General features: G+C 37.5%; 1 protein-coding gene across 1 annotated transcript in view; it reads left to right on the top strand.

The window, feature by feature from the left end:
• The window catches only part of CNGB3 (cyclic nucleotide gated channel subunit beta 3), a 68429-nt gene that overhangs the window by 15122 nt on the left and 40318 nt on the right, over positions 1-12989 (top strand). Inside the window, exons 3-4 of the mRNA XM_042464453.1 lie at positions 522-642; positions 1111-1167. Coding sequence (XP_042320387.1) covers positions 522-642; positions 1111-1167 — 178 coding nt within the window. The remainder of the gene's footprint in view (positions 1-521; positions 643-1110; positions 1168-12989) is intronic.

Below are 12989 nucleotides of genomic sequence, written 5' to 3'. Positions count from 1 at the left end.
GATAAACAGACACCATAACTTTTCTGGCGTAATGATGACTATGATTGTGAGATCTGGCTCAAGGCTATGTGGTCAGCCCTGAATAAAGACTTGCAGGGCCTATAATTATGAACGCACATGGAATTTGTAAGCAAAATAATAACTATACAAAGCTAGTTAGGCCAACCTTGGTAAACAGCTGTGGCAGCTCTTCTTTCATCTTCAGTTTCTCTGTCACCTTTGGATTGTTCTTTCCTTTGATTTCATAAAAAAAAAAATCTACAGAAGACAGACAAATGGTTATCTGACATAACACCAAAGCTGGTAAAAGTTACTTTGGGGACTACAACTCCCAGAATTGCCAGCTGCCATGACCAGTGGCCTTGCTAGCTGGGGATACTGGAAGTAGTAGTTTCTGAATTCTGCCCCAAGATACACACTTTTTGTGCAGTATGTGGTGAATCAGAAAAGCATCATTTTTCATTTAAGCTTCAACATTCTGTTATAAATAGCTCACTTATTCATCTACTCTCTGATCCTAGATGCAGCAGGAGCTCCAGAAAAAGTACCTGAGCCCACCCAAGCTGAAAAACTAGCAGAGCCTCCTGAAACAACAAAACCAGAAGAGGTACAGCCAGTCAAAGAGAAAGAAGAGGCAAAAGAGTAAGTAACATAAATGACTGGTTCATTATCATTCATGGTGAATCCAGTATTGAGAAATTGTGTTGAATAACAACAACAACAACAACAACAACAACAACAACAACAATAATAGCACTAAAATTTGAAAATATTTGTACTTTGGTGCATCCAAACAATACGTTTTACACATAAATATTCACTAGAGTTTAAACATATCTCTAAACAATAAAACAGACTGTAGATTTTAACTGTCAGCTCTTTTTCTGTCCCTTAAGTACCCAACAGTGGTCAGTCATGAAATAATTCTCAGGGTTGTCTCAGATTTCTGATCTAAGGTGTCATGCAATGGCCCCAAATTATTATTCTATTCACAAATTAAAATCCTATTCACACTTGCCTGAAAATAAATCCCTTTAAACACAGTGGGTCCTACGTCCAGCTAAGCAGGAATAAAAGTATGTTACTAATATGTTATTCTTGTAATTTTAGTCTTCACAATCATGAGAAAAAGGTGCTTATGAGATTTTCTTCCATGAATGCCAAAAGGTGCAAGTGTTCTTGAGTACCATCCACTTTGACTAGAGGCTGAGCAGGCTCAAATTTGCTGCTCTGTTTCAACCACGTTAATCTGTAGTTTTATCCTTGGATCCCAGTCACACAAGCTACTCTAATAATGTTCCATGAGTGACTCAAACACCTTGCTGTGTAAAAGTTTGTTTCGGCCATCAACAAAGACAATGACAAAGCTATAACGTATAATCAGAATTATGGATTCCCTTGATAGCTGTTCATTCACTGAGATGAAAGTATTATAACTGTCAGATGTTTTTCTCCTTGGACTCTTCCACACTATACATTTATAGTGCTATGATTCCACTTTAATTGCCATTGCTAATTCCTATGGAATCCCAGGGTTTGTACTTTAGAGAAAGGTATTTAAAATTCACAACAGTGGAAGATCTGTTGTTGCTGCTTCTGCTGTCATCATCCTCCATCCTTTATTCCAGTCCCAGACTCAAGGTGAATTGCAAAAGTTAAAACAGATACAGCTAAAAATAATTTGTTGTTTGTTGTTGTGTGCCTTCAAGTCATTTCTGACTTTTGGCAGCCCTAAGGTGAACCTACCAAAAGTATTACTGGGACTGAGAGTGTGTGGATGACTCACTCATATTATATTTTGCCCAATTTTTATTTTTATTTTTATTTTTTATATTATTTTTATATTTAATTTTATATTTTGCTCCAGTCAGTAATAATGGTTTCCTTATACAGTGATGTAAAAATTCTTTGTGGACTTTATATGAAGCACTACTTTTTATAAGTTTCAGTTTTGAAGGAAGTAATTTTTTGTTGGTTTTTTGTCATGTCACCTCTGGATGGAGAAACCAATTTGTTATCCTGTCAAATGATTCAGTTAGCTTCTGACAGACAAGGTGCTCACCCCAGAATATCCTCACAGTCCATTAGCAAGAAAAATGACCCCCTTTTTCTGGTTTTCCATCTCAGTACTTTCTCATTTTTTAAAATATACAAAAATAGATTGTTATGGATATTAGCAAATAGTAGACGAAGACCTAACCATAGTTTGTCTAGTCTCATCTGACGGCCATGTCTCAAACCAGTGGGCTTACATGAATGGTTGACATATTGAATAACAGAAAGATGATGGAGCCAGAGATAATTTTAAATGCTAGTTTCCTAACTATTTGAATCAGGATTCACTCTGAGTCTTGCTTGTCTATCAATATGTTGTCCCTTCTCTCTACTTTGTCTCATAATAACAATACAAGAGCTATTTCCATTAATAGCTTTGGGGGACAGTAATATTTTCTCTTTGGCAATCTGTGAAGGATGGGAAGACAATGTCATATATGTCATGTATTGCTTCCAAGAAGGGATAGTCAAATTAGTGTACCATTTCTGTCAGCAAGGAAGACCGTGCGTTCTCAATAACAGGGGAAAAAACACTCTGCTATAACAGTTTTACATATTGCTCTGAGGTTACACAGTGAAGCTTGTACAATGGAATATGTTATAGTGCTATATGGGACACATTCATTGATAAATGTATATGTCCTTGGAGTGAAAAATGATGACAGTGCATTTCAGTACAGTGTTTAATTACATGGTTAAAGAAATGCAAGATGTCACTTTTATGGAGAAAAGGGAACACATCCATCTATTTCTTTGCTTAGTTCAGGAAATGGAAAAATATTAATAATTTCATTTGATGATTCATTCATAGTCATTTTGCTTAGTGCATAAAGAGAGTAAAAATACAACACTATCCAACAAACACTGACAGGTTGCAATGCACACCTATAAAATTTGAATCATCCATTTTGATATAACTGCAAGTGCTTCAGACATATTGATCACCCATCCATACAATGGATCTTCTGTACTTATCCATGAAGGAAAATTACAAGAGTATTCAAATTTCCATAGCTGCCGATTGTCAAAAGCATGTTATGTCAAAAGGCATGTCAAAAGCAGGTTTCGGCAAAGTCCATCACTAAAAATTCCTGAGAAAATTTAACAGTTGTAAAGTAAAAGAGTAAAAGATTGGTAACTCATTAAAGCCTATGAAGCAGAGAGAAGGAACAAATTATCAGTTCTCATATGCAGATTTTCATCAGTTCTATATCTGGAGGACAAGCATTCACAGAAGAGCTAGCATAGGAAAGTTGCATTGTTGTTGTGTGTTTTCAAATCTTTTCCAACTTATGGCAACCCAAAGGCAAGCCTATCATAGGGTTTTCTTACTGATATTCCTTACTGGCTGTGGGCTGTCTTATTACCTGGTTAACCAGTTTTACCTGTATTCTAGGCTTGTTTATCCAGATTTCTCAGAAGCAGTTCCAATCCTTCCCAATCCTTTCTGGGACAGCATACAGCTCAGTTGCTGTGAGATCACAAAGACCCATCCCATCCCCTGTCTCAGATTTAATCCTGGAGCCTCAGGGAATAAGACCTGGCAAACCTGTGGAAAGTCAACAGTAATTCTGCTCCTAGGTGGCTGAGGAAGAGGAATGCTAGGATCTACCTATTTTGGCTGAGGTGTATCATTCTCAAACACCTGGCAAGCCATAACATATGGCTGTTAGGCTGGACTCTTTGCAGTCAACTACTTTAAGGAACAGCATGTCCTACTTAAAGAATAACAGCAGATGCCTTGGCACTGAGGCCATTCAATTTTTAGTCCCCTATCAAAATAGGCTTGAATTAGAATGGGGGGAATCTGTTTTTGAATCTGTTTCAAAATACACAGAGCTTGGGGAAGGAGAAGCCCACCACACAAGTGAGGTAATTTCAAAACTCACCTGAGGGATTAGCTAAAATGATGGCATAGCCAGCTATGACCTCAGTAAAAAGGAGGTTGAAAGGCTTACACAGGCTGACCATATGTCCTGACTTATTCAGTCACAGAGGAATTATATATCATAAATGGAACAGGCATAAAAACATTGCTTGCCTCATTACTCCTCTTTTTCAGCTTTGTACTGTCTCCTAATAACACAGGCTTCAGCCCAGGAGTTTCCAGATTCCATTCTCAGAGTAGAATTTTTGTTTTAATATTGTTTTGTTCAAGAAAATGTTAAACTGTCTTGTGGGAATTGCACCTGTCAACAATGAAGAATTTCCAGATCCTGGGCCGCACACAAATTTTCTGCATATTTCAGCCAAAATCAGAATTGCCTATCCAAGCCAAATCAAACCTCAAAACTCCACATATAGAGGTGGAGCCCCTTTGCCAAGTCTAAGAAAGGAATTTGGAAAAGGATCTATATGGGGTGAAAGGTAAGCCAATTTGACCCAAGCTAATGCAACTTATTTGGGAAATAAATTACAATTCTCTATAAGCTTTTTGACAAAATTAGGTTCATGCCAATTAACTGCTGAGCTTGAACCATCTATTTTAAACCTGTAAAGAAGTGTTGATCTGAAAATGTCTGTTGTACCCTAGTTTACTGATTTATTTATCTTTGCAGATGACCACATATCCTTATTTTACAGTAGCCATGGCAAAGATTTCTGAATTAAAAACTAAAATTAATCTCCATACTACAATGTTATGAGGCATTGTATCCACTTAAAAAGAAATACTGGAGACTTCCCTTTGATGTTCTTCACTGCCACTTCCACCCACCCCCCAAAACACTTTTCTTTAACACTAAATAATTTGCTCTTATCTGCACATTTGGTCATCAGCTTGACTCATCTCCAGCATCATGTCATGTATGAAGAAAAAAAGCAGTGGTTTCAGTACAGATCCTTGAGAAATTTTGCTTTTTACATCCCTACAGGCAAAGCCTATCCACCTATTCCCTTTCTTGACCTTGTCTAAATAAAAGCTAGGACTGGCAAACTCCACAAAAAAAAAATGGTAGAGCTCCAAACCTTTGTTGTTATTTGTTTATCTAGAGGTACCTTCATGCTTTCACTAACATTAGGAATTTTCAGACAACATATACACTTAAAATGAATCAATGCATGGTGGAAGTGAGATCTACCCATCTCCAGACATCAATAGATTGACTGGGATGCTGTATTCATGTATCCTTTGTACAAAAATGCAAGGCACATCTCATGTAAACAGAAATCTGTGCATGGCTGTGGACCTAACTGAGATATGAACTGAAGGAATGGAGTCAACATTAAATCATAGAGTTGGAAGGGACAAGAATGCCCATTTAGTCCAACCCTGAGCTGTGCAGGCATGCACAACTAAAGCACTTCTGAAAGATGCCCACCCAACTTCTGTTCAATGACCTCCAAAGATCAAAAGTCCACCACCTAGATGGAGAGTCCACTACTCAACAAGTATGCATGATCACAGCCAGCTTGAAGTAGTTGAGGCCCTGGGGCGGTTCCAACAATAGAACCCTAATATAGAACCCTAACAGAGTTTCCTTTTTGCACATTTGTGAACTAGGAGTGGTGGCATAGCAATTAAATGAATAAATGAATGCTAAAAGAAAAATGCAAAACACAATAGACAAAAGCACAAAAATCATTATGTGTGAAACCATTTTTGGTCTTGTAAATTCCTATGCTCTCCCCAGGCCAGTTATTCACTTAATGATAACAGAAATCTCAGGTGGTTGAAGAAATAATTGAGGAAGAACGCAAGTTTTACTTTTTTCCTTTCTCCATTGGGGCTATAGTCTGTGGGGACCCTGGAGCAATTGCATCAGTTGAACCACTGCTGATAATCTAGCTCCCACTTCTCTCTCCTTGTCCATACTAATATTATGCAAAAACGTTGTCTGAACATTAGACTTCAAATCTAGATGATCCATGAAACAGAATAGCAATATATCTTAATCATTCAGTGTGGGAACTGAGCTAGTTTTCTTTCAATTCATTTTTCCCCCAGTGAAAATGCCATAACAAAACTATGGAGTTTATCAGACAAGGGAAATTGGAAGTATAATCCAATGGCAATCTGAACGCAATCATGGGGTTTAATGTTATTGCATGATAGACTACCACACGTAAATTTGGGCAATGGCATGTTATTTTTGGGCAATGGGAAGCCAGTTCAAATGCAATTTGCATTCATGTAAATTCGCTGAACTAGCAAATTCACGTGAATGCGTTCTGGCCCCACTTTGTTTTCATTCACAATTAAGAGAAATTCCTCACGTGTGATAAAGTCCTATGGGAGAAGTTTTGAGAAGTCTTGAAAAAAGTTAAACATTTTTTATATTATTACATTGCAGGTAGCAGGGTCCCCTACCCCCTTTTTCAGTTTGCCTTTTTATATCATAACATTTAAAAACATAATTATTTTTTCATATGTACCTTGACAACTCTATTCAGCCTAAAATGTTGCATTCTGATTTTCTTCTATGTAGGTGTTACATTATATCTATTAAAATTATTAGGTCTTTGCATGCATTTGAAGCAATAGCTTGCATTTTCTAATTATTCTTGAAAGGCTCATTAAAGATGTTTCAGACTGGAAAAAAATTAATCACCCCTTAATAGGAAAGCCATGTGACATAGTTCCCAATTTCTGCGAAAAGTGTAAGTCCTGTAAAAGATTATTTATTTATAAAAGATTTTATTTATGTAAAAGTAATTAAAATTAAAAAATCAATGTTTAATTGAACACCTGAGTTGGAAGAATATATGCACTGCATAGTAGGAGAATTGTTCTCCTTAGGAAGTTCTGTAATGAAGATTAAAAGATTTCACCACCTGTTGTGACAGCCTGGGTTAGACAACTGGGGAGGAAATTTCCATGACTTTTAACAGAAGCAGGAAAAAAATCTTTAGCAAATCATACATGCTTTTAGGGAGATTTGAACTATGATTAAAAGTTATCATAATTCATACAACAAAGATTCTTGTGGCACCTTAAAGAGGATCAAATGTAACTTATTGTGGCATAAATTTTCATGGGCTGATATATATTTCATTAAATGCATGAAGGAAATGATTCCCTAAGTAGATAAACAGATATATATCATAGGCAGATAAGCTTTCTCCCATCTCATACCCTACAGATGTTTTCTGGAAATGGTGAGAGGGAGAGTTATAGTCTAGCATATGTGAGTGGATCAGACTGAGGAAGACAACTATACTTGTCCAGAGGTGGCTACCTACCTTTTTCTCTTCACCTCAGTAAGCATTGTTGAACATGATATGATACCTACATATGTACCATTGATGCCCACATAAATTCTTCATTTCTCATTTTGGAAACTTCCTCTGTTGACTTCATAGCTTAAACATCAAGCCAAATTTTTGAACTTCCACACTTTTCCTGTACCTTTCTGCCCATTATTTTTCCTGCAACCTAACTTGTTAAAGAATTCAGCCTGAACATGACTGTCAAATTATAGTTGATCCAAATAAAAGTATTGCCTATTTTGGAAGTTGTTTCGTTCTCATGGACCAACACAGTGACCTCTTTTTGTACACCTACACATGAAAGTTTATGGCACAATAGGTAAAAATTGACAGATTTTCCCCCTTCTCTCCACTCTCCATCCCATCCCCAGTCAAATGATAGCAAACGTTTTCTCCTGAATAGTGACAATGTGGAATTGACTTGTATCTGTGAATGTGCCTACTTATAGTTCCATTGAAATGAGGAATGTATAGTGGCTGTTCCTGCAGTCCCAATACACTGAGTGTATCTATGTTGTTATGCATGTCTTCAGGTCATTTTCTGGTTTATGGTGACTCTAAGGCAAAACTATCACAGAGTTTTCACAACAAACTTTGTACAGAAGTGGTTTGCCATTGCCTTCTTCTAAGGCTGAGAGAGTGTGAGTTGCTCTAGGTCAGCCAGTGGGTTTCTATGACTGAGTGACCATCTGGCTTCCTCTCCTTTGCTATATAGCATTACCAACTTGGCTGGCGATTGAAGGGTGATGTTTAGGCTGCCCAGATTTCAGAGCCTAGACTTTCTTTAATCCTTTAGGCAAGAAAAAAGATTCTAAGGGAGAAAAGGACTGCCTTGAAATTTGAGTCTGTATATGTAAATTATCCTTCATTAAACTTTATTTTATTTATTTTAATGTCATGCTCTAAGCACCTGTAGTTGATACTGTATCATGCTTAATGGCATCATCAAGGGCTCTTGCAGTATGAGGATCATCTCCCTGATGATTTCACAGACATTGACCTTCATGATATTAGAAGAAAGATTGAATTAGTTATGGATCATCCTTCTGATCATCAGCCCAAACACTTAAATATTTCATTCAATGGAAGGACTGGAGCTGGAGTCTTGGTTCCCCGCCCCCCAAAAAAGCAGGCCTGAACAACTTGCAGGAGATAGCCCACAAGCAGCTCCATAGATTTTGTGCTCTACTCCAATTAGGCTTGATCCAGCTGCTTATAGGCCAGCCATAATAGATGGCTGGTGAGATGCATGATCACCTTGATGGGTCACAGATTATCCAGTCTTGCTTTAGAAGATTCCTCTTGATTAGACAGTGGTTTGGAAACAAGTAACACAAAAGCCTATATTCTAGTGGATGGTTTACTTTAGGCTGTCCACAATTTCCCCATGCTCAAAAGTAGGTATGATATTGTTTGGGCATATAATCGGAGCTACTAAACCAGCAATTAATTATGCTATTAATCACTGTGCTTACATTAATTATAGCTCAGCGGAATAACCTAGTAAAATGAAAGCCACATCCATTTAAATTCAGTGTATAGCTGGAGCATGAAGCAAGTTTGAAGTCACCACATTAATTCCATGATGCTTCAAAAGAAGAAGTGGGAAGGAAATGAGCATGCTATCACCACTTTGTAGATCTACATTCAAACAAATTCTGTTTCACTACCAGATGGGTCTAGGGTGGCCTTGTGTCCTACTTTATAGAGAAAACAGCTCTTTATTTGAAGAACTTTCCAAGGATAGCCCTCTGATAGCTCTGCTAGAAGTAACATCCAGTCCAAGTCCAGTTTAAAGACAGAAAACTATAAAAAAGGAAGAGAAAACTCCTTGAATTTGCCCATTCATCATTAATAGCTGGAGAGTAGTCTCGGTAAGCACACAGATCGTCTGGTCTCAATTTTCCCCACTATGGTGACATTATCTTTCTAATTAAATTATATTATTTTCATTTTTTAAATTTTTATTCAGATCAGTTAATACATGTAAAAATGTAATGAGGCATCTTTTATGTCCTCTTTTTTGTTTGTTTGTTTCTATTGCTGAAGATGCATTTCCTCTTTGGAAATTCATTATCCACTCTACTGTAGATGGATGCTTACTAGTTCAAAAACTTTGGGATGAGAAACATATGGCTCATTGGCCACATATAGTGTTCTGGCAGCCCAGTGCAGATCTCAGCAACCTCACCAAAGTGTTTTGAATCCCTCCCCAGCTTTTTAAAAGGGCCTTTTGGCCCCAAAATATAGATGATTGAAAAGCCTTTTGTGGGTCTGTAGGGGCTGCTATGATTCTTGGCCCTCTAAAACCAGCCTGAAGGAGAGCAGTAGCAACACACTGATTGGCGACCTGTTGGTTAGTCCCAACTACAGTAGACCCATTCAATGAATTGTTGAATAGTGAGTCAACAGACAGCTAAATCTCACTAATACATTGGATTTACTCTAGCCATGACTAACAATCAGGTTTAGGACATTATAAATTCAGAACTGTAGAGGAGCTGAAAATGAGGCCCTCGGGGTTCTGGCATATGTCCATCCTCTGCTTTAGGATTTATTCTGGGTATAACAAGAAAGAAGCAATCAAGATTTCGACCCATCATTCGCCCATTTTGTAATTTATATCTCACATCCTAATATGAAAAGCCATCTCATAGTGACTTACAAAATTGAAAGAAAACAGTAATCCTCTAACAGTATAACAAATGAAACAAAATCAAGACAAACCATAATCGTAGGTATAGCACGATAATACAACCATAATTCCATAAAAGCAAAAATATATTGTTATCTTAGTAGTATCTAAGAGATAATACTGAAGCCTATAGAAGTGCAAAGAATAAGTCTTGTAGGATGGAACAATAAGTTGCCAGGCCTGTTGACTAGAACTCATCCCCAAGAAAAAATAGAACCCCCAGAAGAATGATGCCCCATGTCCCAGTTTGGACAGAGAGTCCAAAAAACTGTATTTATTAAGGAAAATAAAAGATGTTCTGAGAGGTTCTGGAAAATCAGCGTAATCATGTTGCTATTGTAGTCAGTGGCTAGTGCAATCCAAGTTATTCCAGCTCCCAAAGAAGCCCTAACCTACACTGAAATGAATTGAGATAATTAGCTTCATCTAAAGGCAGCTAGAGTTGTCTGGCTATGACTCACAAAAACAATTTTTCTTCCAAAAGACCAGCTAGAAGTTGGTGTATAATTGTCAAAAACAACAAGATCACAGGTATGGATTTTCAATGTGGGGTGTAAATGACTACATCTTTTAAGACATTTGGGAAAAGCCTCACTACATATGAGGAGACCTTAAGCACCAGAGAGCTGACCTTTAGATATTAGAGTGGCAGACAGAGATCTTTCTTGCAGACGTCAAAGAGTCCTGTTATATAAAGATTTGTGTTGCATCTTCTTCTGACAGAGCACAAACACAATCACAGCATAGGTGTGTATGTGAGATTGAAGAATGGTTCAGCACAGAGATCCACACCTGTCACACAATCAGAGGAGGCCTAGCTGTTCCTGCTTCATAATTGGTTTCTGCAGAAATTACAGTCTGACACACAAGGTGATTGTTGGAAGAAATAGTCAAAGACAGGTGATCAGTCAGGTACCTTAGTTTTGATAATAGTGACTCTTGTGCCACTTTTCACTACACAGTTATAGCACTATGATTTCACTTTAACTGCCATGGCTGTATTTTGAAGAATCCAGGGGTTTGTAGTTTGAGGAGGTACTAGAGCTTTCTGGTTGGGAATTCTAAATAACCCCTACCTAAAAGTGCAAATCCCAGGATTCCAGAAGATATTGCCATGGATGTTAAAAGTGAAATCATAGAGCTATAATTGTGTGGTGTGAAGGGAGCTCATTTCATTGTTCTTTCTGACTACCCCATCTGTGGATGATTTGTTTCTTTCAGCTCCAGGTAGATTTGACCAGCTCCATGATTTCTGGACTGTTTGACTTAGTCCAACAGAGTGATTTAACACAGTTCATTATTTAATTTATTTTTATGTATGTATACCCTGCTTTTCTTCTTCTATAGCATCCAAGGCAGCTTACAACATAATTTAAAACAATACTGTTAAAAATTAATAAGTTATACCACTAAGAAGCCATTTAAAAGTCATCCAATAAGTGATTGTATTAAAACCAAGCAGTGAATTAAACAATTTTAAAATGTGACAAGAAAGGAGATAAAGAAACACACACTCCTTTGGAAAACCTTTCAACAGCACCAACTCATGACCCAAAGAAAATCTGAACAAGAAAAATATTTGCCTATTGGTAGGAGCAAAGAAGAGAGGGGACCTCCCTAACCTCCGATGCAAAGGAGTTTTATAACCTAGGTGCAGCCCTTGAGAAGGCCCTCCTTCACATCTTCACAAAATGTACCTACTGTATAAGGGTAGTGGGATTGGGGGGGTGGCTTTGTTCAAAGATCTCAAATCTTGGGCAGACTAATATAGAAAGATATGGTCTTTCAGATAGTCTGAACCTGAACTGATTAGGGCTTTAAAGGTCAAGAAAATCCCATGATCACCTTAAGTTGGAAATAACTTGCAGGTACACAACAACAAGGTCATAAACAGCACTTTCCAGTGCCTAGAAATGGATAACAGGCAATGAAGTTGTCACAAGGACTTTCCATTCTAGCTTTAATTTGCTGTAGTCAGCAGTCTGGCCACACTATCTTGGACCAGCTAAAATTTCTAAAATCCCTCCAAAATCAAGCTCATATAAAACTAGTTACCTTCATTCAAATGGAATGTAACCAAAGCATGTGTCACAGTGGCCATATCAGACATCTCCAAAGAATTAATGAACTGGCACACTAGTTTTAATTGGGCAAACATAGACTTGGCACCACTGAAACCTGGACATTCAGGCTGGGCATCCTGAATGCAAACCTCATTTTTCAGTGGAAGTAACTATCCTTCCTTGAAGAGATCAAACAGCACTTTGATACAGCTAAAGACTGGAAATTTTACTGTTTTGTATTACAGGTACTACAGGTCCCAGAATTCCCACCAGTGGCCAGTACAACTTTTCGATACTCACACAGGAAGCTATTTTGAGGTTCTCTCTTGCTCATTTTTCTTTCCACATTCAGTTAAAATGCCGCTTCAATGATACAAAAATATTTTGCTTAGCCCCAGAAAATGTTAACATATGCATTTTGTTAAGAGATGACAAAAGACCAGAGGGGCAGGCAAAGAAAAGATGTAGATTTGGGTGGGGAGCATGGGGGGGGGGTTAACATGGGATGATGTAACTAAACACATACACAGAAGAACATAATCATTCTCACCCGCCTGCAGACCCATCAATGCCAAATAGTGACAAGGTTTATGTTATGGGTTGGCAGTCTTTCGCCAGAGCTGTTCAAGTCCCAAATATCACATTTCACTTGGAAAGATTACAGATAGGAGAAAAATATTACACAAATATATATTTGTTGGGACACATTCATTCTGATATATCATTCATAGAAAAGGCCCTTTCGTATTTAATACTGGATAGCCTCAGTTTATTAAAAATGCTCAATCACATTATCAAAACATGAAATAATTACTGTATGTATTTATTTACAATTGAATGACATCCAGAAAATCCATCATAATATACTGCTTCAACAATAATACAGTGTCTTTCAACTCACAATGGACAAGAGAAAATGGATGCATAGTTTAAACTCACAAGTCACGAAATCTGAGGCAAGAGAAGCT

Source organism: Sceloporus undulatus, chromosome 4, assembly GCF_019175285.1.
Source record: "Sceloporus undulatus isolate JIND9_A2432 ecotype Alabama chromosome 4, SceUnd_v1.1, whole genome shotgun sequence".
Lineage (NCBI taxonomy): Eukaryota > Metazoa > Chordata > Lepidosauria > Squamata > Phrynosomatidae > Sceloporus > Sceloporus undulatus.
Note: the sequence above shows the minus strand (reverse complement) of the source record. Positions and strands in the feature narration are given on the sequence as shown.